We start from the raw sequence: 27,667 nt of genomic DNA, 5'->3' as shown, positions 1-27,667 counted from the left end.
ACCTCAGGCTGGTTATAAAGCAAAGCTTCCAGAGGCAAAAATGTCTAACATTAACAGCAAAAACAGCACAAGTATTTAGCAGGAATTGTGTCCCACTAAAAATCTCCTTGTTCTAGTCCAGTCCTTCAGCTCCAAATTCTTTTTCTGAATTAATTTCAGCTTTAATATTTATCAACACTGAAGAAGCTCAATGGAATTTATTTCTCTGATAGAAATCTAAACTTAATCCTTGAGAAAAAAAAAACAAAACAAATTCAGGACCCAGAAAGCAGCATTTCAGTACAAGAATCTGTTTTATTTTTACAGTGCAGTGATTGAAACAATGTAGAAATTTAACTTGCAAAACAATTTATTTCACAACGTCTCTCAGAAGGCAATGCAGATGTGTTGCTCTGAATCACAAAATATTCCTCTGGACATCAAAAATTACAAATTCCAGCACTATACACTGGACTTTCTTTTGAGACAGATCGCTCATAATTTAAATCTATCTTATAAACAATTTCTCTTTAAAAAAAAAACACAAAGAAGGTAAAAAGAACTCAAGTATTCAACTCAAGGCCTTGATTATTATTACTGAGCTCAGGTGCAGCAGGGCAGGCTCCCTAGTCGGGCTCAGTCACGCACTGCTCCACGATCTCCCGCAGGTTGGGGTTCTCCATGGCCGCCGCCACCCTCTCCTTGTCGTTGATCTGTTTGTTGACTGCAAAACACCCAGGGCAGGGCTCAGGGGCTCCCAGGGACACCCCAGGCCCAGGGTGCTCAGGAGAAAAGGGCATTGCCAGGAGGGGTACTGGGAAACAGGGAACAGGCAAAGGAAAGCGCAGTCACACCCAAACAACCCTCGGAAATTGGGATTTTTGTCACTTTCCTGGTTCAGGAAAAGGATGAAAGGTGTTCTGGTGACATGTCCTGAAATCAGGAGTGGAATTCAGGATAAATTAGTAGCCCAGGTTCTCCAGGTTCAGTTTGTAGCTATTTAACTAAAATATCCCATTTTTGGCAGAGACTGAAGGCTCAAGCCCAGGGCACTGCTGGGACTCTGGGGCAGTGCCTGGCTCTGAAACAACACCCATGTCCTGCAAAACCTGACCTGGAAAGATCCAGGTTTGGTCTCAGGACAGTGGGATCAACCAGACAGGCAGCTCCTCATGGCAATTACTCAGCAGCACCTCCTTTTATACAAAAACAACACCTGGCAGAACTGAGGGGGGTTTGTTACAAAACCCCACCAGCAACGAGCAGGGGATCACCACAGCCCTGGGAACACCTTGATGCCATTTGGTTTTCAGGCTCTCACAGGGATTAATTCCTGGGAAGGCAGGGGAGGAGAGGGCAGAGCACAGAGGGGCAGAAGCAGCAGCATGCACAGCTCTACTCACTGTCCTCCTCCGTGGAATGTGTGCCCTCAGAAATGTAGATTTCCAGCTGGGGGGAGAGCAGCAGCGTTAGGAGCACCAGGGCAGTGGAACAGTTCCTTCCTGCAAGGAAAACCTGTCCCCACACCCACAACCTGTCACCTGTCACCCCTGCTGCCACACCCGGGCACTGGTGGCAGGAAACCCCCCTTAAAGTGTTCAGCTGGGAGCTACAAAAACAGAACAACCGCCCAAAAATCAACGGCAGAAATCCTGAGGTAGTTGATGTATTCTTTAAATTGTTTTGGTCAAGTCTCTAAAGGTCTGTGAATAACTGTGTTAATTTAGAGAGCTTCCCATTCATTCATGGAATTTAGAGTAGGCTTCAAACCACTTTACCTTGTGTCTAAAAGGCAAACATCTCTGAAGTTTTATTCTTAAACAAAGGCCTGTTAAAACAGAACACAAAAGAGATCTTCCAGTAAAACTCAAGGTCTGAGGTGCATTTTCAGAGAATCCATGTTTAACAATCAGTGTAACTGGCAATGTGCTTTTGTATTCTGAGCAGCACAAGCCACAGAGGAAAGGGGACAAGCAGAAAGCTGTATTTTCTTTTTAATTTAAGAGCTGACAAATTGTCAGTTAATAACATTAAAGAAGTAACTTAGAGAATACAAAGAAGGAATTCTGTCCAACTTCCCAGCAGAGTTCTGAGAGGTTCTCTTGGAAGAGCTTCCCTATCATGGCACAAACAGATGGGTGTCCCCATTTCCCTGGATTTGGGGTTTTTTGCTTGGTTTGGTGTTTGGTTTGGTTGCATTGGTGGTTGGGTTCTCAGGCTGCAATTCCTGGTCAAACCAACACAGCCAGGCCAGACTGGCTCTGAACTGGGACTGAGGGCACCCAGACAGCCTCCAGTTAACCTGGTGCTCTTTGTTCCTGATTTAATTGTAGGACTCTCACCGATGAGAGTGGCCAAGGAGCAATGAGGTACTGTTGGTGTAAACCTGATGATGACCAGATATTCCTCCTCCCCTATCTCCTGCACTTCCACGCAGTTTTCCGTCACCACTTCCAGTTCTTCCAAAGTGTTGGGCTTCTCCGGGTCCCGGATGGTCCGGATTATGTCTGAGTACGAGACAGCGAGCAAGGTAAGGAATCTTCCCGGGTTTCACCAGAGGTATTTTCACCAGCACACCCTTCCCAGCGCTGTGATGTTGCTCCTCTTTGGAGCCACCAGGAACGCGCCCAAGAAGCCAAGCCCGGCCCTTTCCCCCCGCCCCAGCCCCTCGGGGCCCCCTCACGGCTCCGAGCCCCTCAGGACCCGCCGCGGTTCCCCCCCTCAGCCCCCAAGGGCAAACCGGGACCAGCCCCCGCGGCCCTCGCGCCCCCGGCAGTCACCGTAGACCTCCATGGCCCTGTCGTGCTCCATGGCGCGGCTCGGGGGCGCATGGCGGGCGCTACTGCCGGGGCTCCGCCACACCCGGCCCAGCGCCTGCGACAGCAGCGCCAACACCAGCGCCATGGCCGCGCTCCGCCATGGGCCCGCGGCCGCGGCACCTCCGCGCGGGGCGGGGCCGGGCCGGGGGACCAATGGGCTGGGGGGACGGGAAACCACGCCCACATACGGGGCGGGGACAGGGGGGACCAATGGGCTGAGGACGGGAAACCACGCCCACATGCGGGGGCGGGGCCTCGCCGCCGCCTGCTCCTCGGTGTCCCCGCGCGGAGGGGTGACACAAAGTGGGGACAGAAAGAGACCCCGAGACACGGAGTGGGGACACGGAGGGAAATCGGGACATAGATAGACCCTGGGAAAGCTCCCCAGGACACGGAGGGACCCCTAGGACACAGAGGGACACAAAGTGAGGACACGGAGAAACCCCCCTGACACGGAGGAACCCCCCTGACACGGAGGAACCCCCGGGACAGCTCCGGGTCACAGAGTGGGGACACAGAGGGACCTCCTGGGCTAGTCCAGGGTGACCACACAGAAATGCCGTGGGGATCCATCTGCAACAGAGATCAGAGGAAAGGACAGGGACAGAGAAAAGTTACAGAGAATTCTGCTTAAGAAGAATTCTGCTTAAAGACCCGCAGGGCCGTGGCGGGCCAGCGGGGACTACAGCTCCCAGCGCGCATTGCCGGCCGCGGTGCCTGCTGGGGGCTGTAGTCGCGGCTCGGGCCCGGCTGACCGGAACGAGGGGCGGCCCCGCCGAGCTGGCGGCGGCTCGGGGCGGGCGGCGCTGAGAACGGGGAGGAGGAGGAGGAGGATGGCGGCGGCGGGGGCCCCGGCCGAGCTGCGAGTGCTGCTGGTGCCCCGCTCGGCGGAGCCGCGGGGATGGGCGCGGGTGCGGCTGAGCAGAGCCCGGGACGCCCTGGGCACCGTGCTGCTCCCCGGCGGGATCCGCCTGGAGGCGCTGGGGTCGGGCGGGCCCGGGCGGGCCCGGGGCAGCGTCCTGCCGGGAGCCTGGGCCGAGTGAGTGCGGGTCGGGCCGGGCAGGGCGGGGGAGCGCTCCCGGGGCCCCGGTGCGGGGTGCTGTGTGCCCGTTCACGGGGTGTGCGCACGGAAGGAAAGGCAGCGCAGACAAGCGGGGTTTGTGTCGCTGTTGGTGTCGCTGCCCCGTGCCCGGAGCCCCCCGGGGCAGCCCGCGGTGACGCTCGGTCACACGGTGCCTTTCACATCAGCTCTGGCAGCTTCCTGCAGAGCCGGCAGCCCGCGGTGACGCTCGGTCACACGGTGCCTTTCACATCAGCTCTGGCAGCTTCCTGCAGAGCCGGAGCCGCGGGCACGCCTTGGTTCGAGCGTGTGCGGTGCCCGGCGCCGCCGGCGCTGTTCAGGCTCGCACAGTCCCGAACCCCCTCGGCTTGGGGGACCGCAGAGCCCGTCCCGCTCCTCCCTGGGCGGGCAGGGACCCCTGCCCTGTGCCGGGCTCGTTCCAGGGCTGGCAGTGCTCCGGTGCTGTGGCAGGGCTCTGCTCGCTGCTCGGCTCTGCCCCGGGCTGAGCTGGCCCCGCTCTGTCCCCTCCCCGTCACCGCGGAGCGGGTGTGACACACCAAAAACCGGGAAATCTGGGAATGGGCAGTGTGTTCTGCAGAGCCCGCAGTGCTGGAGGGGAGGTGCTGATGGAAGGTGCTGTCCATCATCAGTGCACATCCAGAACTGCTCAGCATGGGGATGGGGAAAGGGAATAAAGCCAGTAACCCTCCTGAACGTTTTATCTTCAGCTTCATGTGGGACAGCACGGAAGATGATGGTTTGCAATCAAACAAGAGAAGGCTCCTGGCTCTTGGTCAAAGCCATGACCTGTTTGTCTACGAATTCAGTGTAGAGGATGGAAAACACAACCCCAATTCCCTGCACAGCTGTAAGGAAGAGACACTCAAAAAACTCCTGGAAGCAAAAAGCATTAGTGAGTAAATTTCAGTGTGTTGCATGTGTGAAATATTGCAGTTCTGGTTCTGCTGCTCCTGCTGGGATGGATCAGGCAGTGGGGCTGAGCTCTAGGGAATTTCAGGTACCTCCACACTGATCCAATGTGATCAGCAGGATTCATGGGTTTGACAAATAATGGGGACATTTCTGTACCCAAAGGTGACATTGTTAGAAATAATTAAACTCTTGTAGGGTCATGTTTGAGTGACACGAAGTTAAAAGTAAATTTTAATAAAATATATGTAACCCCGCTCTCTCAAATTTTAACTTTAATATTGGGACTGATGGGAAGGAAAGAGAGACAAGCTCATCAATAACCCTGCAAAGACTAATTAAACATTTAACCTTGTATTTTATGATTAGCAAACATAGTAAGAATGAGCATTTGGTGTTTGACATGTTCTTAAACAGTCTTCCTTCCTAGATTTTATTTCCAAAGTTTGTAGCTTTTCTTCTCAGTGCTGACTGAAATCCTATTTTGTGCTGGATTGTTATGTTCCTCATATTATTGTCCACTGAAAAAGCCACATTAAAAGTTTGGGGAAATTGCTCTAGAATTAGTGGCCCTGGCACAGAAAGTGAGGTTTAAAACCAAGCACCCCAGCTTCTGTTAGGATGGTAACTGGGGCAATGAATCTGAGCTGTCATTTTCTTGGGATTCCTTTACAAATCAAAAGTCCCAGCTGGCTGTAGCCTGAAATTTAAACATCTTTAAATTTACAGGTCTGCCTTCAATTTTCTCTGTGAAGATTCTGTCTTTTGGAAACAACAAGTGCAAACTGCTGCTCAACCAGTTTATCCTGATGCACCTGAGCTTTCCTGCGGAGGACTCACCCCTGGAGTCCTGTGAGTGCTTCCCCCTGGCTCTGCCTCCAGAGGCTGCGGGGAGAGTTGCAGACTCCCAGTTCTGCAGGGGGATCCTGTTCCTGTTGGACAGTGCTGGCTGCATCTGTATCCTTTGCAGGAGGGAAAATCGCCTGGGAGAACAAAGTTGCTTTTCTTTGCTGTGGGGGGCTGAGCAGAAATGTTTTCAAAGCATTGAAGTGATGCCTGCAAAGAAGGTCGTGCAGCCAGATCCTGGTGACTGCAATGAAGTGCCATAGCTGTGTCCAGGGTTTCCCAGCTCCCCACTGCATTCCTGGGCTTCATTAAGGGGTTTGATTCATTTTTCTGGTTAACAGGCTGACTTCTACTGTCACCTCAGTGCTGAATGGAACAGAAATGATCTGCAGGCACACAGGGAATCAGAGCTTGGGAGGCAGGGTTGTGTGCTGTGGGGGCTCAGCTGGATTTAAGCTGTTCCTGGTGATCTTCCCTGGCACATTAAAGTGCAATAAAGCCAGATTGCCTTTCCCTCCTCTTGGAGGCAGAATCCAGCACCTTCCTGTGATTAACTCCTCTGCTGGGCACTCCAGGGGCTTTTCCTTGATGCTGTTTGCAGACATATTTGACTGCTGTGACGGTGCCACCCTCGGGAAGGTCAGTGTGGCCCTGGCAGCTGGGCAGGGGGAAGGCCCTGTGTCCCCCCTGGCTGGCCTGGCAGTGTCCCCTGACCTCAGCACGGCCGTGGTGACCAACAGCTGCCACCGTGCCCTGGCTGTGCAGCTCAACTCCTACTTCAGGTACAGCTCTGGGGAGGGCTTGGGGCTGAGCTGACCCTCACAGTGCCCAGCCTGGGGGCTGCACTCATCAGGGGGCTGGCAGCTCTCCACTCTGAGTTCTGTGCTGGAGCAGAAATTCCCTCTTTGTTTAGACACTGTCCTTTCATTGCTCTAATCTATTCTCTGTCACTTTCACAAAGGAAACTATCACATCTCTTTATTTTAATCGGTAACAAGCAGATAAACTTTGCTTGCCCTTCATGTTTTTTCCAGGAGGATTAGGTGCTGGCAGTGCCAGGGGTGGGTGGTGGCACCTTTCAGAAATACTGTGGGGCATGGAATTTTCAAACTCTACAGGTACAGCTGTACTGATTTAGCTTGATAAATTAGGTACAGGTGGTAATTAAGTGGTGGTGTCCACCTCAGAGGAAAGAACATCAGGTTTTGATGGCTCACCTGTTATCCTGAGAGAAAACTGCAGCGAGAGCTCCTGGAGGAGTTAAACATGAAAAAACATCTTCAATCATCTGAGCAAAGTGAAACTTCGTATTTATTTCTTTACAGACGGTTCCCTGAACATTTGTTCTGTAAGAGGGACCCTGAAAATCTTCCAGTGAAGCCTCCAGAGGGTGTGGATGAGGATGACCTGGTCAGTTCTGAGCACAGCATGGAGCTCCTGTCGTCGCCTTTCCGCACAGACAGGTACAGAAGGGAAGAGCCTCCTGCTCAGGCTGGGCTTTGCCTCCCTTGGATCACTGATAATAAACTGCTGGTTTGTTTTTTCAGTTGTAGTTGTGACAGGTAAAATCAGCCCATTCTGCTGTAAACCTTTTGAATTTAGGGTAGACCAAGACATCCTTACATATGGCATTGAACAGCAGGCAGACAGGAATTGCTACTTAGGGGTTACCTTTATGTCTTAGAGTACTGATACTAATAAAACATGTCAATTGTAACTTGATCTACAGATAAGAGAGATTCAGTTCTGGAATTAATTCTGTTCTACTGTTTTTTAATTGATGGGGCATTTTCTATGAGGAAAAGAAACTTTTTACTAAAAATGCTGAACATGGACGTTGTCAGCTGATGCAGCTGTGGTCACTCAGCTTGGCTGCAGGGAGTATTTAAATGCCAATAGAGAGGCCATGGTAAGGTTAAAATGCAGGATGCTGGATGGGTTTTATAAGCTCAAAGTGCATTTTATTTTACTGAGAAGGCTTTACCTGCCTTGTTCTTGGAGTAGTACCTGGTGTTACAGGTGCCTCTGTCCCCTCCGCAGGTCCTGGAAGGCACATTTGTCCTCACTGTGGGACAGAGTAAGGAGAAGAAGAACGCCAGCTTCTCCAGACTTGGTGGATGACTCAAATTTGCCTTGGTATCAGTTTTTTACCCATCTTGAAGACCACGATCCTGAAATCTGTGAGGATCCCGAGAGGATGGTGGCCTTTGTTCCCCGGGCTGTGACGTGGGCGGCGTCGCGAGCGCTCCAAAGCCAGGGTGCAGCCCCTGGGGGTGCAGGACAGCAGTGGGCACAAATCCCTGTGGGAGCAGCCCAGGAAGGGGCGAAGCTGGAGTGTAAAGTGGTGACTGCAGCTAAAGCTGTGTTCGTGGTGCTGGCACAGGACACGGGGCTGTCTCTGGTGCTCTGGGATTTTGAGTCCCAGGACGTGACGTGTTCCCACTTTGGCAGAGGCAGTGTCTATGTGGAGAGCAGTGCAGAGGTGCCGCTGTGTCTGCTGCTCACGGGTGAGGGGCCATGAGCTGTCCTGAGACAGCTGCTGGGGGGGTTTGTGGTGTTTTACCTGGCTGCTGTTGGGTGGCTTCCATGGCATTCCTGCTCGGGTGAAACCAGCCGGAGCCGCTGCAGCCTTGCCTCACTCTCGGAAGCAGCAGTGGGTAGAAATGCTGCTGCCCAAGAAATGGCTGCTCTGTCTTTAGTTGTGGGTTGTTTCTATCATTCAGAGCGTGGCCTGTGCCTGGTCCTGTTTGGATTAACTCAGGAGGAGTTTCTGAGCAGGCTGATGATGTTCGGCAGCGCCGGCGCCGTGGACTCCGTGTGTCGCCTCAATGGGTGGGAGAGGTGCTCCATCCCCATCCACGCCCTCCAGGTAAGGAGAGCTGGCTCCTGTCCTGCAAATAATAAACTCTGTATTTCAAGTGTTGAATGCAGTTTGGCAATGTCAGTGCGGGTTTAGACACAATTAAAAGTGTGCCTCAAACCTGGGGGCAAAAGGAAGTGGTTTAATTATTAAATGAACAGTAAAACCCCAAGCAGATGAGTAACCCGAAGGAAGAAATCCAGCAGCAAAGTGAATGCACATTAATAAAATAAAAGAGAATAAAACAGTGGTCCAAATTCTCTCTTAATTGGGTCCAAAAGCAACTTTGCCAGTTTCTGCAGCAGTTTTTGTCCTCTAGCAAAATGTTTAATATGAAAAGAAATCCTTGGAACTAGATTTCTGGGTTTGTTGTATTGTTCTCATAAAATTGCTGTAAGCTTATTCAGAATCCTGATTCTCATGGTATTTACTTCGTATTGCTGCAATAACATTTTGTGTGTGAAGATACAGGGCAGGGTTTGAGCAGAGCCTGGCAGGTACTGTGCAGGTCACCTTGTTATTCCAGGAGCTTAAATCTCTTCTGGTTTTCTGCATGTCTAGTTTGTCACTGAGGATGGAGGAAGAATCCCAGCAGCACGTGCACAATGTGTGGGTTTAGAATCCGTGCTTAATTGTTCTGTTTCATGTTTGTCCAGGCAGGTTTGGAGAATCGCCAACTGGACACAGTGGACTTGTTTTTGAAAAGCAAAGAAAGTGTTTTCAGTCTGTGTGCACCCTGCCCTGAGCACCCTGCGGGTGAGGCCTCCCAGTCCTACCTGAGAAGTGAGTGAAGAACCTGCCCAGGGTTTATTCCATTCCCTTTCTCCCTGTGCTGTGTGTGGGATGCAGATGTGTGAGCTCTTTTTGGAACCATTGCAGATTTGGAGGAGCTCAGGCCAGCCTTGAACTTGCTCTGCTCAGCAATCCAAGACAATGATATGGAGCCTCACAGCAAACCCTTCTCTGAGCAGCTCCTGAACCTCACCCTGACCTTCCTTACCAGGCAGCTGGAGGAAATCTTTGTGCACACAGAGGGTAAGATCACTCCTGCTGGGTCATATCTAGTAATGTGTCATTGCTTAAGTATGTAAGAACAGCTAATTCTTCTAATTAAAAGCTTAAATTTGCCTGGAATTAACATAAAGATACTAGAATTAAGTGCATGAAAGATATTAATCCGTGTGTTTTAGATTGGACTTAACTGAGTAATAATTGGTTGGATTAATACGAAATTTCAGTTCTCTATTCCTGCTTCCTGGAAAACCCCTCAGTGAGGGCAGTGTGGGGCTGTGGCTGTGTCCTGGCAGGGTGCTGGGAGTGCTGGGCTGTCACTGCCTCTGCAGGGGACAGAGCTGATGTGCTCCTCCCTCTGAGGGGTTTCTGTTTATTAATCAGCACATTTATTAACTCAGCCTTGCCAAACATTAAAATCCTGTCTCTTCATTTAACTGATGTCTTGGGTGCTGTTGGCAGAACCTGATGAGTTCCTGCAGAAGGCTGCAGATATTTTAACTGATTACATCATCAAACTGAGGAAATTCCTGAGGAAATACCCTCGGCCAGCGCTCCCTGCAGGGCCCACGGGAGCTGAGCTGGATGAGGACCTGCCTGAGATAGAGGAGAGCCAGGAGTGGGAAAAGCTGACACCAGAGGTGAGCATGGGCAACCCAGATTTCACCTCTGTGGTGAAGTTTATATAAAGAGATCATTTATGTGGGAATATCTTAAAGTGCTGGGGAGGAAAATCAAAGTTAGGATGATGCAGATCAGTCAGTTCCATGTTTTTCCCCTCAGGAAGTCGTTGCTGAGGCCATCCTAAACAACAAAATCCCAGAGGCCCAAATCTTCTTCCGAAGGCAGCAGCATCCTGCAGAGAGCCTGCAGGAGTTTATCCAGACAGGGCTGAACGTGGTCTATGCCTGCCTGCTGAGGGGCAGCGCCAGGGAGGCCTCAGGGCTGCTGAGGAACATGGTGAGAGGGGTTCAGGGTGCTGCTCTGGGGCTGGCGAGGCGGGAGCTCCCCGGCTCTGGGGGGTGTTTGTTCCACCAGAGCAGGGGGAATTGCAGTGGAAGCTGTCCTGCCTGAGGAGCTGCTGGGCAGCAGGGCTGTGGCTGTGTGCTGCCTGAGGTGCTGAGCAGCAGGGCTGTGGCTGTGTGCTGCCTGAGCTGCTGAGCAGCAGGGCTGTGGCTGTGTGCTGCCTGAGGTGCTGGGCAGCAGGGCTGTGGCTGTGTGCTGCCTGAGGTGCTGAGCAGCAGGGCTGTGGCTGTGTGCTGCCTGAGGAGCTGCTGGGCAGCAGGGCTGTGGCTGTGTGCTGCCTGAGGTGCTGAGCAGCAGGGCTGTGGCTGTGTGCTGCCTGAGGTGCTGGGCAGCAGGGCTGTGGCTGTGTGCTGCCTGAGGTGCTGAGCAGCAGGGCTGTGGCTGTGTGCTGCCTGAGGAGCTGCTGGGCAGCAGGGCTGTGGCTGTGTGCTGCCTGAGGTGCTGGGCAGCAGGGCTGTGGCTGTGTGCTGCCTGAGGAGCTGCTGGGCAGCAGGGCTGTGGCTGTGTGCTGCCTGAGGTGCTGGGCAGCAGGGCTGTGGCTGTGTGCTGCCTGAGGTGCTGAGCAGCAGGGCTGTGGCTGTGTGCTGCCTGAGGAGCTGCTGGGCAGCAGGGCTGTGGCTGTGTGCTGCCTGAGGTGCTGGGCAGCAGGGCTGTGGCTGTGTGCTGCCTGAGGAGCTGCTGGGCAGCAGGGCTGTGGCTGTGTGCTGCCTGAGGTGCTGGGCAGCAGGGCTGTGGCTGTGTGCTGCCTGAGGTGCTGAGCAGCAGGGCGAGGCTGGCCCTGCCTGGGACGTGTCCCGGGGTTTGTCCCATCAGGGACACCCCTGGAGGAGCTGGTGCAGGGGCTGTCACGAGCCTGTAACAGGGCTGTGTGCTTTGGAGGGAAAGTAGCTGGGTTTATTCTGTGTTTGATCTTTCTGGTGTATTCTGTGGGCACATTTTACAGTGAGTGTCTTCTCTGTGCCAGGGCTTTGACGTGAAGCAGGAGCTGCACAAGATCTGCTTCCACACAGAGGACAGACATGTCAGAGAGCTGCTGGTGAGTGCAGCACAGCCTGCTCGAGTCCCAGAGCCTTGCTGTGCTTGGAGAAACCCCTGGGCTGGCCTGACCCCCAGAGCAGACACAGCCAGGGCTTGTGCCTGCGTCTTCCCAGTGCAGCTCTGGAACATCCCTGTCCCTTTGCATTTGCAGTTAAAGCACAGAGCTGTTAAAATGTCATTTATTTGTCCTGGCTCTGGTCTGGAGTCCTCTTGTCATTTAAGTGTATGGCCCTCTGCTTCCAGCATTTTTTTCCTACTGTTGGTTGGTTGTTTGCACTTGCAGGATCATTTACAACTTGAATATATTAAAGATAGATGAAAACCGGGGGCAATTGGGGGCAATACTTTAACAGTTGGAGGTAACACTTTAATTTGAATTAAAGGTGAAAGTCTTACAAGAAGAAAATTATTTTTCTGAAAAAGAGAAGAAAATTATAGACTTTGTGCATCAGGTTGAAAGCTTCTACTCAGAATCCTTCCAGGAAAATGAAGAGACCCAGTCTCTTTGCAGGTAATGTGGGTTATTACTTTTAATTAATAATTAATACCATTAATAGGTTTTAAAATGTGCTGGATTCTACATCCTGTGAGATTTATTGCACTAACAAATACAGTCTTTAATTCCATTAATTTCACACTGGTCTCTGTTTGCAGAAATCAGAGTCAGTGTGGGGACTGAGTAATTTTCTCATTAATGTAGCACTTGCTGTTGTGTTCTCTCATGACAAACTGTCGTGTGAGTCATGACAAACTATTGTGAGGGTGACAGAGTTCTGCTGCTTCAAATGAAGCTTTTTAATAATAATAATAGAATTACTGGTCAGTTATTCGTGTTCAGATGTTTGCTCTGTTTTTGATCTATGATGTCTGTAACAGCAAACTAAATAACCCAGAAAAATCATTTTACAGTTAAATAATGGTGAAACTGTTGTGATACTCACAATTTGATGTGTCAGCTTTGGAAAAACGAGGCAGTTCTTGAGCTCTCAGCCCCTGAGCTGAAGTCAGTCCCTGTGGCAGCCCAGGCTGGGAGCTTTGCTGAGCCCTGCTCAGCTGCTGTTTGTGGGGCTGGGGGCTGTGAGCCCTGCTGAGCCCTGCTAACCCCTGCCCCTTCTGCAGTTCCAGTTTCAGCAGCTGCAGGAGGCAGCAGGAGCCGTGCAGGCAGCAGGAGCTGTGCAGGCAGCAGGCCCTGCTGGGCAGCCCCAGCAGCAGCAGGCTCAGGGTGATGTTGAACTGGGCTCTCTGGTGGGATGAGCTGCTGCAGGAGATGATTCTGCTCCCCAGGAAACCACGCCAAGGCAAGTACTGAGGGCTTGGACTGGGAGTGAAGGGAGTGAAGATCTCTCTGGCACAGCACACAGCCCCTGTGTGGGGGTGCCATGGGCACAGTCACAGAGGGCACTTTTTGTCAGTGAAAGTGGGGAAGGATGGGTTTCATCTCTTCCATCCTGGGTCTGGGCTGTTCCTGTAGAGGAGGGTTTGGAAGTGGCTGGAAGGGACTTGCCTGGGGCATGGCCACGTGTGAATGCCACCCTGTGCCACCCTGTGCCACCCTGTGCCACATCCTGTCCCACTCCCTGCACTGGGGGATCCCTTCCAGCTCTGCCAACTGGAGGCTCCAAAAGCTGGAACAACATCCTTGATCTCAGCATCACATTGGCAACTGTTCATTAAAAATAGGGAGGGACAGGACACAGGGAATGGCTCCCACTGCCAGAGGGCAGGGATGGGTGGGACATTGGGAAGGGATTGTTCCTGGGAGGGTGGGCAGGCCCTGGCACAGGTGCCCAGAGCAACCCTGGATCCCTGGCAGTGCCCAAGGCCAGGCTGGATGGGGATTGGAGCACCCTGGGGTGGTGGAAGGTGTCCCTGCCCAAGGAACTGGGTGCTCTTTAAGCCCAAACCACTCCACAATTCTGTGTAAGAAAATATCAGTATTTCCCTCAGAAGAGTTTGTGTGTGCTGGTTTCATCCATTTGCCTTTTTGGAACACAGAACTGAAGAGCTGCAGTGCTGAGGCTCTCTGGATGCACCTGACAGCCCAGCATGACTGGTTCAGCATTTGTTCCTGGATTGAGGAGTCAGAGCCCAGCCAGGCCCCGGGTGCTGCCTGGCCCCCCCTGAGCCCTGACATCGTGGACAGGAGCACCCTGTGCAGTACCTACATGAGACAGGACATCCTGAACAAGCTGGCCAGGTAGGGCCCCAGGGCTTCACACTCTCTCTCCTTCCTGTATGAAGCCAAATTAGAAATAAAATCCATGATACATACTGATTTTTATACTGCTCCTTTTGGAAACAGCACGAATCCAGTGATAAGTGTGATTTGAGTCTTCTGCTTTCAGTTATTGAAAACAGTAAGAGCCATGAGAGCAAGAGCACTCCTCCCTCAGCCCCTGGAAGTTTCCCAGTGTTATATTCCTGACTCCAGCTTTAAAGCAAGGGAGGAAATTCTGAGCATTTCACTGCTCACACCTCGCTCTGTGCAATGGCCTGCAGTGACCACAGCGTTGTTGGGACACAGGCAGAGGGAGTCTGGCACAGAATCAGGGGAATTGTTTCCTGGGAGGGAAAGGTCTGCTCTAATTCTGAGCTGAAAACACCCATCAGAACTTGTCAAAGAGTTCTGTGTCAAAGTGTGCTCAGTGTCTGCTTTTTTCTGACAGAAAGGGAATTTTTGTCTGTTCTGAGCTGGAAGATTTTGAGCTCCTGCTTCAGAGGTTGTCGTGCCTTGGAGGAGTCCTGCAGAACCCTCACCCTGTTCCAAAATACAGCACTGCCAGTGGCCTGGATTTCCATGCTCAGTTTGTCCTGCACTGCCTGGAGCACAGCCTGCAGTACCTGCTGTACACTTACCTGGACTACTACAGGTGGGAAAGCTTCCCATCCCCAAAATCCCAGGAGGGATCCCAGAGTCAAAGAGGGAAACACAACTGGAGCAGCTGGTGGGGAGAGTTTTCCTCAGCTCTGGCAGTGTCATTGAACAGAAACTCTGGGGCAGTGTGTGAGATTTTAAGCTGTATTTTGGAGCTTTATTCAGATTGTCTTAATATTAATTTGTGTGTCAGTCATGAAACAATTCCAGCTGTAATTAGTGTAATGCCATAAGCAATACAATCCTAAATGAGCAAGACAAGTTGCTCTTCAGAAATTCAGAATACACAGAATTGAGAACCTTTCTTAAGCACAAGTGTGAGTTGACTCCTGATATGTTCACAGATCAGGAATTGCTGGTTCCCACCTGAACTAGGGTTAGTTGGGATTTGAAAGTGGTGCCAATATTAGGCATTGGAGCTTATATGGATATTTCCCACTTAATGGGTACTTGGCAATTAAAATTTCCAAGCTCTAACTCCAGTCTAACAGTGGAATTATCAGGAATGTAGAAGTGGATCAGAAAAGAAGCCTGCACATCATTTTCTGGTTGTTTGTCTGACCACTTGTATTTGGCATAACACCCCTGAGGTGCTCCAGACCTTTAGTGCTGTGTTACACCAGTGTCACCAGTCCTGTGCTTTGACTCTGCTCATTTATTTCCAGTTTAACCCCTTCAAACTGCCCTATCCTGGACAAGAAGGAGCTGCACGAAGCTCACCCCTGGTTTGAGTTCCTGGTGCAGTGCCGAGGGGTTGCCAGCAATCCCCGAGGTAGGAATCCCAGTCATTAAGATGATTTAATCCTGGTTTGGCATGGAATTAAATGTCACTTTTTTCCTTTAAGATCCCAAGATGATTTTCCAGGCGAGTCTGGCCAACGCTCAGATGCTGATTCCCAGCAGCCAGGGGGGTGTGAGCAGCATCCTGCTGGAGGGCAGGACCCTGCTGGCCCTGGCCACCACGGTGTATGGGCCTGGGGGCATCGACCAGGTACTGCCTGGGGCACCCCTGTTCCCCCTGTCCTGCTCTCCCCCCTGTCCTGCTGTCCCCCCCCAGCCCTGCTGTCCCCCCCAGCCCTGCTGTCCCCCCCAGCCCTGCTGTCCCCCCCAGCCCTGCTGTCCCCCCCAGCCCTGCTGTCCCCCCAGCCCTGCTGTCCCCCCAGTCCTGCTGGAATGACCAGAGTGTCCTGATCCACAGCACAGTCATCTGCAGCATCTATGCAGGGAAAGAGGGGTCTGATACAACTTAAAAGCATTTTACAGCCCAAAAGATGTTGTTGTCTCTGCATGTCAAATTCCCGTGGGGTAGACTGGCACACCCCAAAGTTGTTTTGTTGTTATTTAATGCAGTTTTCTCTAATTAATTTTGCTTGCTTGCAATGTAGGTCCTTCAGAACGAAGACACAGAGAAACCTCTGAAGAAAGTTGATCCACAGCTCTTAAAAATGGCCTTGACCCCTTACCCCAAGCTCAAGGCTGCTCTCTTTCCCTCCTGCACTGCTCATGGAATTTTGCCTCCTGACATCTCTCTCTACCACCTTCTGCAGGTACACAAAGCGCTTTTGGCACGAGGGCCAAAGGGCACGAGGGAAGAGAAGTTTGCAGCTAAAGCCTGGGGCTGGGGGCCAGGGGCTGTTTCTTTGGGTTCTTGATGTGGAGCTGAAGTTCATAGCTTCGTCCTGAGCTGCTTTTTCAAGTGGTCCTCAGACCCTGTGAGTTTGCAGTGCAGGAGTGTCAGGGAGGGATATTCCTGCAGTGTTCAGTGGGCAAGGTGTTTAATATTGCAGGAATCACAACATTTAAATTTAAAAATGTTTGTAGCAGTAAGAGAGTTAGAAATTGAGAGTTAAAGGACAGTGATGTGAAATTCTTAAGCTGCCACAATATATTTTGTTTGTGATCTTTCAGTCACTGATGCCCTTTGACCCCACGAAGTTATTTGGCTGGCAGTCAGCAAACACTCTCGCTGTGTCAGGTACGTCTCTTGCCAAGGTTCATGTGCTTTCCTAGCCTGGGCACCTCAAGTGAAATACGTTCCAGGGGAATTATTTGGCAGATAAACTTACTTAAAAGGCCGTTTCTTTCACAAGAAAATAGTGTGATTTACTAAAATTGGGGTTTGAACTAGAATTCTGGAATTTTGCATTAAGCTTTTCACAGGCAGAACTTTTTCCAAATATAAGGTAGAAAACCCAATGTTTTCTTTTAAAGCAAGCAGAGCTCTGATGTTCAGTGTGGATTGGGGCGTGCCAAGGTGTGAATTAGGGCCAGAGGAGCCGTGTTTGGGTCTCAGCTCCTTGTGCAGCTCGGGGCTGCTGCTGTGTGGGCTCTGCTGTGTCTCACGGTGCTGCTCTCCTGTTGCAGATGCCTGGAGCGAGCTGCCCCACTTCTCCAGCGCCGAGCTGGTGAGCAGGCACGCCGTGCTGGAGAGGCTGGATTTCCTCTTCTACCTGCTGCACGGCCGCCCCGCCTTCGCCTTCGGCACCTTCCTGGGGCAGCAGCTGGCCAGGAGCAAAACCCCCCGGCAGCTGTGAGTGTCCTCAGCAGGGCCAGAGCTGAGCTCGGGGAGGGGCTTCATCCTCCCCAGCACCACAGCTGCGCATTGCAGGATTCAGCAGGCACAGCCACGCGTTGCAGGATCCAGTGAGCGGTGCGGGCACTGCTCGTTGCAGGATGCAGCGGGCATAGGCACAGCCGTGCATTGCTCGTTGCAGGATGCAGTGACACAGCCGTGCATTGTCATTGCAGGATGCAGTGACACAGCCGTGCATTGCTCGTTGCAGGATGCGGCGGGCACAGACACAGCCGTGCGTTGTCGTTGCAGGATGCAGCGACACAGCCGTGCATTGCTCGTTGCAGGATGCAGTGACACAGCCGTGCGTTGTCGTTGCAGGATGCAGTGACACAGCCGTGCGTTGTCGTTGCAGGATGCAGTGACACAGCCGTGCGTTGTCGTTGCAGGATGCAGTGGCACAGCCGTGCGTTGTCGTTGCAGGATGCAGTGGCACAGCCGTGCATTGCTCGTTGCAGGATGCAGTGACACAGCCGTGCATTGCTCGTTGCAGGATGCAGTGGCACAGCCGTGCGTTGTCGTTGCAGGATGCAGTGACACAGCCGTGCATTGCTCATTGCAGGATGCAGTGACACAGCTGTGCGTTGCTCGTTGCAGGATGCAGTGACACAGCCGTGCGTTGTCGTTGCAGGATGCGGCGGGCGGCGCGGGATGCGCGGGCGCTGGCGCTGCGCTGCGCCGGTGCCCCCGCGGTGGCAGCAGCCTGCGTGTGCTTCCTGGAGCTGCTGGGGCAGGACAGCCTGGGGCTGCGCGTGCAGCTCGGCGCCGCGGCGATGATCCTGGGCAGCGAGGCCTTGCAGCAGCGCCCCGCCAGGGACTGCCTGGGTGAGGGCTCCTCTCTGCCCTGGGGCTCTGGGGAGGGCTGCAGGGGTGCTGCCGGGGCCTCAGCAGTGCAGTAACAGCATCTGAGGGCTTCGCTGTTCTTTTGCTCCTGTTGTTGTAGTAATTTGGAAGTGCCTATTTTATCCTGTCATGTCAAATAAGGCAGGAGGAGTGATACAGCCTCTATCAGGATCTAACAGACACTGCCCAGCAGCTGCCTAAGGCTGATATTGTAATAATATTACAGAGTTAAAGTCCATTGCCACATCTCCCTTCTCCTTCCTGTTTGAAAACTGTCCCACATCTGCAGAGGATCAGGTGTTGGAAGCTGTGGGGAAGTTAACTTTATCCTAGAAATAACTTCAGAAAGTTGAATTGCTAACTCCAGGGCCACAGGTGTCTGCTTTCCCCACTGGGAAGCTCCCGGTGCTCTTGGAAATGCTCTAATCCCAGGCAGCCCCTCAGGAATGTGCTCTTTCCAACAGCTGAGAAGTTAACAAGGCTGGCTGATGGTGACCAAGCAGCAGCAGCAGCAGTGCTGACCTCCTTGGAAGAGGCCTTCTGGGCTGCCATCGAGCACCAGGGAGTAAAGAGGTGAGCACAGGTTTGAGGGGTTATCTGGGAAATGGAGACTGAGCACTGGCCTTTGTTATTTGTGTGTCAGAGGGTACCAAGAGGGCAGGACAGGGCAGTGCCTGCCTTGCTGGAAGCTCCTAGGGGGATGTGGCCCCTCTGCAGTGACCCTGGCAGTGTCCTGGTGCTGTTTGCAGTGGCTCTGGGTCACAGGGTCACTTCACACCTGCTGCAGATGTTGCAGTTCAGTGCATCTGCAGCTCTCTGAATCCCGTGCAGGACATCCAGTGACTCCAGAAGGCAGTGGTCCTTGGTCATGCAGTTCTGCAAACTCCATAACCTGGAGCTGAGCACGTCCTTCCTGCGGGAATGTGCCAAATCCAACGAGTGGCTGCAGTTCCTGATCCAGAGCCAGCTCCACGGGCACCAGCCAGCCCAGGTGAGCTGTGTGTGTGTGTGAGCTGTGTGAGCCTGTCCCAGAGTGGAGACAACAGGAGCCTCAGCTTCTGGCTTTTTGTTCTCTCAGGATATCTGTGCCCTTGGACTGGGCTAGCCCTCCCCTTGCAGCTACACTTGTAAATTTAATTTAAACTCTGTTAGTTACTGCTCTTTTTTAATTGAAGAGTTGCCAGATGTTCAGTGTAAATTACAGTGAAGCCAGTTATCTTTCCTTTCAAAGCTCAAATTGATTTTTTGGTAAAGACAGTTAAACTTCTGAGAATCCAGATTTTCCACCTTTGGTTTTGAACGTGATTTAAAAATGAATAAAATACTCCAGTAAAAGCAATTGGGAAAAGTCATGTGAGGAAGCTCACTGGGTAATTGCAGGTAAGATGACGTTTAGCAGGCCTAGGATTTTAGCTTGCATCTCCTTGGTGTTTTGTAGAATATGTAACTCCACAAAAGCACCTGAGCAGGGCATTTTCATGCTCTGTTCCTGCACACAAGAGAGAACAGAACTGAGGCTCTCTAGGACACATTTGAGCTTTGTGGAAAAGGATGAGCTTGTCTTCCATTAGAATAATTCCCACCTGCAGAACCCATTTTCCCCTCCAAAGTTGTTCTAAAAACCGAATTTGAGGAGTGTTTTGTGTTTTCAGTGCTTCCATCCTCCTGCCCCTTCTCTCTGGGCCTCACGAGGTTGTGGTGCTGTTTCCCCAGGTGCTGCCCCTGCTGCAGGCTTTCCCTGCCGTGGTCCGGGATCACCTGGCGCTGGCCCTGGGGCGGTTCCCGTGCGCTGAGCGCGGCAGGGCCGGCGCAGGGAGCCTGTTCCAGGTGCTGCTGCAGTGCCAGGAGCAGCGCAGCCCCTGCTGCTTCCTGCTGGCCGAGGGGCTGCGGGCACGGGCGCCCGTGCTGAGCGTGCTGGCAGCCTGCTGCCCGGTGAGTCTGCGTGTTTGGGATCAGTGCCCTGGGGATGAGTGATGCTCTGTGCCAGCGCTGTGCCAGGGTGCCCTGCAGTGCACTCAGTCTGCTCTCGTGTTCCTGTGCTGCCTGAGCACAGTCTGACCCCTCCACCAGCGGGGTGAGGGGTGAACCCATCCCTTTGGCGTTTCCAGGGTGCAGACCCCATCTCCTGCCTCTGTGTTTGGATCATCACCTCTGTGGATGAGGCCACCAGGGCTGAGGCAGCCGCCCACGCCCGGGGCTGGGAGGAGAGTGCCCAGTGGGACCTGCAGGACCTGGCTGTCATCTGGAGAGTCTTCTTGAGGAAGCAAAAGAGTAAAACGCTTCTGAATGGCTTCCAGCTCTTTCTAAAGGTGAGGGAATGTGGTTTCAGGGGTGTTTTTGATGTGTCTCACCTTCTGGGCCTGTAAATCCCCCTCTGTCCTGCTTTGTGCCAAGGATAACCTGGCTGTCCACTGAAATTCCCAGTCAAATTGGAAATTCTTCCAATGATCACAGATTTGTAGACCCTACATCAATCGTGCATGCAATTTTAATAAATCAAAACTTCATTGTTCTGCTGAGGAAGACAAATTCTACATTTACTGAATGACATAATAGATGATTTTATAAAATATGATATATTTGTTGAGGTACTTTTGGGAATTTATTATCATCAGGTTTTGTGTCTTAAAGGATTCCCCTTTGCTGCACATCCTGGAGATGTATGAACTGTGCATGAACTGTAAAAAGTACAACGAAGCTAAAACCAAACTGGACAAATTTCAGGAAAGCCTCACAGAAGTAAGGAAATGGATTTTCTCTGGCTGTCGTTGCTGGGGTTTAGCAGCTGGGCTGTTCACACTCTGCTCCTTGTCTCTCAGTGCTGATGTTTTACAGTTCTTCCCATCCCAGTGTTGTGGTTCCTGGGCACGCTGCTGGCTGACACTCCCTGTCAGGAGTGCTTTTCCTGCCTGGGCTGGGGCTCAGGCAGCTCAGGCCCCTTTCCCTTCATGAGCAGATGAGCTTGGGAGGGCTCCAGCAGCGACAGGGGCTGTTTGTCTGACAGGTCATTCTGTCTGACCACTGCTGACCCTGCTCACATCTCTCCTCTGCCCCTTGGCTCTCAGCAGTCCCTGCTGGGTGTCCCCTGCTGGGTGTCCCTGCTGTCACCCCGCTGGGTGTCCCCTGCTGGGTGTCCCTGCTGTCACCCCGCTGGGTGTCCTCTGATGGCTGTCCCTGCTGTTCCCTGGTGTCCCCTGCTGTGAAATGTTCACTCCCAGGTGCAGCCCCCTCGGGATGTCTCAGTGCTCCTGGGGAGTGGCAGCTCCTTGTTCCCTGAGGGGTCAGGGCTGCAGCCCCTCCATTCCCACCCCCAGGACAGGGACCCCCCGAGCGTTAACCCCTTCATTCCCACAGCTGGCAGCTGCAGGGGCAGCCCCCGAGGTGCCGCTGCCGTGGCTGGAGGCGCAGGCACTGTTCCTGCTGGAGCTGATGCTGCAGCAGTGCCAGACCCAGTATGAGCTGGGGAAGCTCCTGCAGCTCCTTGCTGCAGCAGAGAACCTGCTGCTGGATGGTGAGGACAGGAGGAATCCCAGCCCCTCTGAGTCCTGAGGGAGGCTCGGCCTTCCCTGGGGTTAGACCCAGCTTTCTGAGCTGCCTGTCCTCTCTACCCCAGGCCCCCATGTGAGGAGACTCTGTGCCCTCAGCGAGGCCCTGAGGGGCTCCTCCATCTCCATCAGCCGCTCCCTGCTGAGCCCCTGCAGCCTGCAGGCGTTCCAGGGGGAGTGCAGCTCCATCCTGGGCCAGCTGCAGGAGCAGGGGATGTTCAGCCTGGCTCGGGAGGTGGCGGCCCTGGCCGGGCTGCCCGTGGACAGCGTTGTCACACACGAGGTACAGTGACAGGCACCTCTTCTTCCTGCTGCTGCCAGCACTGAGGGTGCAGCTTCTCAGCCTTCCTGAAATGTTAATGTTTTGTTAAGTAATCTTTTATTTTACATGCCAGTGCACCAAACTGTAAGAGCTGAGGTGCAGGGTACAGTACAACTGTCCCAGTTCTCTCACTGTTTTTATTTGTATGCAATCAGTTTTATTTAGGGGGAAAATAGATGGGTTTGTCCATCAAGGGGTGGAACAAGATGATCTCTAAGGTCCCTTCCAGCCCAAACCAATTCTGTGACTTGTTGCATGTTGGGGCACTTACCTAAATCCAATGTTTCAGTGCTGGCCCTTCTGTGAGAGTTGGAGTTTTCTTTCTTGGAAAGGTAATTGTGATAAACCTCTGTGGATTTAACAGGTTCTGAGAGATCTGCATCACTTAAGAGACTCTGGACAGTGGCATCAGCCCCAGACAAGAGCTGAGTTCTGGGCAAAGTGCAACGACACCTTCACCAAACATTCCGTCTGCAGCCGAGCCGCAGCGGGCTTCTTCCTGCAGCAGGCCGACGACGTGTGGAGCTCCTCGGGGCAGGAGAAGACAACCAGCATCATGGAGAGACAGCTGCTGCTCACCCTGGCCGGGCACTGGCTGGCCAAGGAGCCCGAGGTGGCCGTGCAGGAGCTGGAGGAGGTGGAGAAGCAGATCTGGCAGTGCCGCGTGGCCCAGCGAGCGCTGCCGCCCGAGGGCGCGGGGCAGGGCCCCGCTGGGCTGGGCAGGGCCCTGTCCTTCGGCAGCCTGGCCCAGCAGTTCTCCTTTGCCAGGCTGCCAGCCCTGAACACGGCCCGGCACTGCGGGCTGCAGGCCCCGGCCGCCGCCGAGCCGCGGGCGCCGCTGGGCCGCGCCGAGCGGGAGGCGCTGGCCGCGCTCCTGGGGGCCCTGCTGGACGAGGGCAGCGTGCTGGAGGCCACCCGCGTGTGCCACTACTTCCAGCTGTGGCACAGGGACGTGTCCCTGGTGCTGCACTGCAGAGCCCTGGCCTCGGGGGAGGCTGGCCTGGAGCAGCTGCAGCCCGAGGTGCGGGCCCTGCTGGCGGCCAGGGCGGGCGGCGAGGGCGGCGCGGCCAGCGGAGCCCCCAGCAGTGAGTGCCCCCTGAATTCACCTGCTCTGCCTCCCTCTGCACCTCCCCAGAACCTCTGCACAAGTCAGGCTCTCCCCGGTTTGTCTCCCTGGTTTGTCTCCCTGGTTTCTCTCCCTGTTTTCTCTCCCTGGTTTGTTAGTGCTCCTGTGAGAGGGGTTTGAAGCCTTGCAGTGCACATTTCCCCTGTGCTCTGCAGGGTGTTTGTTCTGCGTACAATTGCCACACATCCTGAACCTTGCATTTGTTGCACCTCTCAATTCTGGCCCAGCAAAGCAGCTCTGGGCTTTAGTCCCTGGTCCTGCTTTTAGAAAGCACTCTCTGCAATTTTTTTGTCCTATAGCTGAAGCAAGGAAATGCTTTAATTAATATATTTAATTATATATTTTATTTAATTTTATTTAATTTTAATATATTTTTCTGACTCATTTGTGCATTATGAAGGGTTTAGTGTTTCTTGTTTAATAGCAAGGCTGAGGCTGAGAATGATTTTCTGTAGAGTTCTCTGCAGTCTGTGCACTCTGAGTGAGTTTCAGCTGGAACATCCCTTTCTGATAGTGCTGTGTAAAGCTGAATAGACACAGAAGAGCATAAATGGATCCTAACCCAGCAGGAGGGCTGCAGGACCCTTGCTCAATCTTATGCTTAGAAGTTTTATATCTGAGACATTACTGAGGATATTGGTGTTCTGTTACATTGTTTGTACCCCGAAACAAATGTAAAATTTTAAGTCAGAAGTGTTAAGAGCTCAGTTTTCAAAGCCTGAGAAAGTTTATGGAATTGCTGCAGACTTGGGAGTCTTGCCCAGGTGTTTGGGAGCTGCCTGCCTTTGTGAGATAGGAATTGATGGTTTTTTGTTCGCAGCATCCAGCCTGGAGGACTGGACCCCTCTGGGGGCCCCGTGTGAGGAGGATCCCGTGGTGGCAGCACTGAAGGCTCTGGCAGAGGAGTGTGTCCATGGCAGGGGCTACTGCAGGCAGGTCCTGTGCCTCTACGAGCTCTCCAAGGTCAGCCTTGGGGCACAGAGCTGGGCTGGGCAGGGGGGAGGATCCTCAGCAGGGACCCTCAAGGAGCTGCAGAGGGTGGAATTCCAACCCTTTGTGTGGGAAAAGGCAAGAGGTGTCCTGGGCATGGGGTGCTGAGAGGAGCTCCACTGCCAGCCTGGCCAGGGTCAGGGGTGCTCGGGGGTGCTCTGACAGGGTTTGGGTGCCCTGCAGGGATGTGCCGTGTCCCAGGGGTGCTCTGACAGGGGTTTGGGTGCCCTGCAGGACCTGAGCTGCTCTTTTGGGGATGTGCCATGGCCCAGGGGTGCTCTGACGGGGTTTTTGGGTGCCCTGCAGGGAGGTGCCATGGCCCAGGGGTGTTCTGACGGGGTTTTTGGGTGCCCTGCAGGACCTGAGCTGCTCTTTTGGGGATGTGCCATGGCCCAGGGGTGCTCTGACAGGGGTTTGGGTGCCCTGCAGGACCTGGCCTGCTCCTTCGGGAATGTGCCGTGTCCATGGGGTGCTCTGACAGGTTTTTGGGTGCCCTGCAGGGATGTGCCATGGCCCAGGGGTGCTCTGACAGGGGTTTGGGTGCCCTGCAGGGATGTGCCGTGTCCCAGGGGTGCTCTGACAGGTTTTTGGGTGCCCTGCAGGACCTGGGCTGCTCCTTTGCGGAGGTGTCAGCGCGGGAGCCGCGGGAGGTGCTGGGGGCCGTCCTGGCGCGGCGCGGGCCCGAGCGCGGCCGCAGGGCCCAGGCCTTCATCGCCTGCCACGGGCTGGGCCCCGACACCGTGGCCCCGCTGCTGGCACAGCAGATCACCCACGAGCTGCTGGCTTTGGCACAGGGAACAGGTGGGGACACGCCTGGGCTCTGCTGGGGTTTGGTCCTTGCACAGGGAGGAGGTGGGGACACGCCTGGGCTCTGCTGGGGTTTGGTCCCTGCACAGGGAGGAGGTGGGGACACGCCTGGCTTTGGTCCCTGCACAGGGATACAGTGGGGACAGGCCTGGCTTTGGTCCCTGCACAGGGATACAGTGGGGACAGGCCTGGCTTTGGTCCCTGCACAGGGATACAGTGGGGACAGGCCTGGCTTTGGTCCCTGCACAGGGATACAGTGGGGACAGGCCTGGCTTTGGTCCCTGGGTAGGATTTGTGTGTCCCAAAGCTGCCCCTGCACTCAGTCCCGGGGGCTCAGCACAGCCAGGGGTGTCTGAGCAGCTCTGCTCTCTGTAAAGTTCTGTACAGAGTTCATCTGTCATTATTCCTCTGCCCAGTGTGGGGTTGCAGTAGTTAAGGCTGTGTTTTTATGGGCATAAATTCAATATTTTTTTAAAAAAAAGATTTTTAACCGTGGTCTTTGCTGCCGCACATCATCTGACTTGGGAATATCATGGGCATTTCCCTGTGTAAAACATGACTAAAGGTTTTCCCCTTTCTTTTTTCCTTTGGGAAATGAGGGGCAGCTGTATGGTTGTCCAGGATTTTGTTGCGTTGAACTGCCAAAAAAGCATTTTCTGATGGTTAAATTTAAGCAAGAACACCTAAAGTGTCTTTAGGATTGTAGTCCCCAGTCCTCCCTCAGTCTGGGTGACGTCAGCTTGCTTTGTTTGGGGTTTGTTAATTAATGATAAAAATAACAGGAGTCCTGTCCTGCACATTTAGTAGCGGTGCCATGATTCTCTCTCACAGGGCAGAAGCAGGCCTGGAACCCTGCAGTGGAGAGCCAGGCCCTGCTGCAGCTTGCCAAGCTGTGCCAGGATCACACCCTGGTGGGGATGAAGTTACTGGATAAAATCTCCTCTGTGCCCTGTGGGGAGCTGTCGTGCAGTGAGTAAATGGCAAATCCTGCCTGGTGTAACCTGTGTGTAACTAACGTTGGCTTCACCCCACAGCTCGAAGGGAGGGCTCTGCTGCTGATCTCAAACTGGATTTCAATTAGTCAGGCTGAGGATATGCACAGTAGATAATGGTGTTGCTTCAGGGTTTATTTTCCAAACAAAATTCAGACTTTTGTGCAGCCAGGGGGGTGACCTGAGCTGTCGTGGTTGTTGTTACCTGGGGCAGTGTGACTTTGTTCATGTTCATCACAGTTAGACACTGAATTTTTCAAACCCAGATGCAAAACTCGTGCCCTTCCTTTCCCAAGTGCAGAGCTGGCAGGCAGTGCAGTGATGATGTGTCACACATTTGTCAGCTTTTGCTGGAGGAGCCTGGAAATTCTGTGATTTCTGTGCGTTTTGTGTTTTCTCTTCTGGAGAGAGGCAGTACTTCATTTCCTCAGCCCCTTGACTGAGATACCACAATTCTTGTGCTCCTCAGTCACAGAGCTGCTGATCCTGGCCCACAGCTGCTTCAGCCTGACGTGCCACATGGAGGGGATCACGCGGGTGCTGCAGGCGGCCAGGCTGCTCACCGAGGAGCACCTGGCCCCCAGGGAGGAGTACGGGCTGCTGGTGAGTGTCTGTGGGCCAGGGGGGCTGCCAGGGCTGCTTCAGCTGCTGGGAATGTGCTGCTCTGTGTCCCTGGGCATCTTTAATTCGTGCCTTGAAGGAGCTCCTGGAGCCTGGGACGTGCCCAGTGAATGGGGCTGGTGCTAAAAGCTTCACTGCCATTTTTATCATTTTTATGTGCTGAAACGATGCCCGTTCACTCCCCTGTGGAAAAGAGGCAGTTTGGGTTGGTTTAGGAGTGCCCCCGTGGCTCCAGGGGGGGTGTGCAGCCCGGGGTGCCTGGCACGGCCCTGGCTGCCCTGCAGGGCATTGTCCCTGTCCCCTGAGGGCCTGGCTATCCCCAGGTGCGCCTGCTGACGGGCATTGGCAGGTACAAGGAGATGACCTACATCTTCGAGCTGCTGCACCACAAGCACTACTTCGAGGTGCTCATGAGGAAGAACCTGGACCAGGTATGGGAGGGGTGCAGGGAGCTCTGTGGCTGCATCAGAAGCCTTTCCACAGGGTGAAATTGTCTGGGTTTTACTTCCTGAGTGCAGGAATCGAGTCAGGTTTCATAGACATAAATTAATGCTGGGGTTTATTCTCATTTTAGTTGAACCATTTTTTCCTAATTCAGGACTAACCCTAGTTCAGGGCTACAACAGGAGCAGCATTGAAACTCAGACTTGGCATTGTCAGAGTTTTCACGTCCTGCTTTGCTTTTATTTGCAGTTAAGATTTTGTGGGGGTTTTAAAAGTCATAAATATTATAGCTTTGTTTATGTAAGTCATAATGTGACAAAGAAATGCCACATTTTGACATTTGTATGTAAAGAAACGCACAGGTGCTGGATTTTCCTGCCCAGCTGGGTGAGGCTGCTGTTGGTTTGGGGTGAAGTGGTCACTCTAGGGGCAGGGTGGGTGGATTTTCATACCCAGCTGGGAGGTGAGGGTGCTGTTGGGTTGGGGTGCAGTGGTCACTCGAGGGGCAGGGTGGGTGCAGTGCAGGTGCAGGGGGTGGCAGAGGCCGTGTCACTGTCCCCTGTGCCCAGAGCGGGACGCTGAAGGCGGCACTGCTGGACTACACCAAGCGCTGCCGGCCCGGCGACAGCGAGAAGCACAACATGATCGTGCTGTGCTTCAGCATGTGCAGGGAGATTGGCCAGAACCACGAGGCTGCCGCCTGCACCCAGCTCAAACTCATCGAGAGCCGGCCCTGGGGTGAGCAGGGCCCTGGGGAGGTCCTGACACAGCCCCGGGGCTGCCCCTGCCCAGGGAGGCTCTGGGGTGACACTCGGGGTGACACTCGGGGTAACACTCGGGGTTCTTTCCTGCTGGAACATTCCCGTGGCACCCACAGGTGCAGACAGGGGCAGGTTCCCTCAGCCCACAGTGGTTTTCAGGGTTCTGTGGGGTGCTGGGTGTGTGTCTGTGTGTGACACCC

General features: G+C 53.5%; 2 protein-coding genes across 7 annotated transcripts in view; one reads left to right on the top strand and one right to left on the bottom strand.

Annotated features, from left to right (window-relative positions):
- SPG11 (SPG11 vesicle trafficking associated, spatacsin) overlaps window positions 1-27,667 on the top strand; it is a 32,651-nt gene that overhangs the window by 1,551 nt on the left and 3,433 nt on the right. For 2 of the 6 annotated variants that reach the window (XR_010082370.1, XM_063412507.1), the window contains exons 1-36: window positions 3,569-3,837; window positions 4,587-4,771; window positions 5,518-5,745; window positions 6,236-6,416; window positions 6,960-7,097; window positions 7,675-8,141; window positions 8,358-8,503; window positions 9,151-9,277; window positions 9,374-9,529; window positions 9,968-10,146; window positions 10,289-10,465; window positions 11,496-11,567; window positions 11,953-12,080; window positions 12,689-12,867; window positions 13,565-13,766; window positions 14,236-14,439; window positions 15,110-15,216; window positions 15,290-15,435; window positions 15,830-15,991; window positions 16,353-16,419; window positions 16,809-16,974; window positions 17,648-17,841; window positions 18,324-18,432; window positions 18,691-18,850; window positions 19,573-19,791; window positions 19,968-20,168; window positions 20,491-20,598; window positions 21,214-21,370; window positions 21,473-21,687; window positions 22,091-22,811; window positions 23,673-23,815; window positions 24,445-24,643; window positions 25,481-25,618; window positions 26,111-26,244; window positions 26,586-26,693; window positions 27,276-27,444. Coding sequence is in view for 5 of the 6 variants with exons in the window: in XM_063412507.1 (XP_063268577.1) it covers window positions 3,632-3,837; window positions 4,587-4,771; window positions 5,518-5,745; window positions 6,236-6,416; window positions 6,960-7,097; window positions 7,675-8,141; window positions 8,358-8,503; window positions 9,151-9,277; window positions 9,374-9,529; window positions 9,968-10,146; window positions 10,289-10,465; window positions 11,496-11,567; window positions 11,953-12,080; window positions 12,689-12,867; window positions 13,565-13,766; window positions 14,236-14,439; window positions 15,110-15,216; window positions 15,290-15,435; window positions 15,830-15,991; window positions 16,353-16,419; window positions 16,809-16,974; window positions 17,648-17,841; window positions 18,324-18,432; window positions 18,691-18,850; window positions 19,573-19,791; window positions 19,968-20,168; window positions 20,491-20,598; window positions 21,214-21,370; window positions 21,473-21,687; window positions 22,091-22,811; window positions 23,673-23,815; window positions 24,445-24,643; window positions 25,481-25,618; window positions 26,111-26,244; window positions 26,586-26,693; window positions 27,276-27,444 (6,598 nt within the window). In the remaining variant the exon portion in view is untranslated. Of the gene's footprint in view, window positions 1-2,384; window positions 2,510-3,559; window positions 3,838-4,586; window positions 4,772-5,517; window positions 5,746-6,235; window positions 6,417-6,959; window positions 7,098-7,674; window positions 8,142-8,357; window positions 8,504-9,150; window positions 9,278-9,373; window positions 9,530-9,967; window positions 10,147-10,288; window positions 10,466-11,495; window positions 11,568-11,952; window positions 12,081-12,688; window positions 12,868-13,564; window positions 13,767-14,235; window positions 14,440-15,109; window positions 15,217-15,289; window positions 15,436-15,829; window positions 15,992-16,352; window positions 16,420-16,808; window positions 16,975-17,647; window positions 17,842-18,323; window positions 18,433-18,690; window positions 18,851-19,572; window positions 19,792-19,967; window positions 20,169-20,490; window positions 20,599-21,213; window positions 21,371-21,472; window positions 21,688-22,090; window positions 22,812-23,672; window positions 23,816-24,444; window positions 24,644-25,480; window positions 25,619-26,110; window positions 26,245-26,585; window positions 26,694-27,275; window positions 27,445-27,667 lie in introns of those variants that run through there. The other 4 variants (XM_063412508.1, XM_063412509.1, XM_063412510.1 and 1 more) reach the window with 4 other exon arrangements.
- CIAO2A (cytosolic iron-sulfur assembly component 2A) lies at window positions 275-2,943 on the bottom strand. The gene is made up of 5 exons (XM_063412515.1): window positions 2,760-2,943; window positions 2,322-2,486; window positions 1,758-1,807; window positions 1,383-1,428; window positions 275-703 (listed from the first exon to the last, which is right to left on the bottom strand). The coding sequence occupies exons 1-5, from the start codon at window positions 2,881-2,883 to the stop codon at window positions 606-608; spliced, it is 483 nt and encodes a 160-aa protein (XP_063268585.1). The 5' UTR covers window positions 2,884-2,943; the 3' UTR covers window positions 275-605.

The sequence above is a fragment of the Prinia subflava genome, chromosome 15 (genome assembly GCF_021018805.1).
Source record: "Prinia subflava isolate CZ2003 ecotype Zambia chromosome 15, Cam_Psub_1.2, whole genome shotgun sequence".
Lineage (NCBI taxonomy): Eukaryota > Metazoa > Chordata > Aves > Passeriformes > Cisticolidae > Prinia > Prinia subflava.
This window is presented reverse-complemented; position numbering and strand designations above follow the sequence as displayed.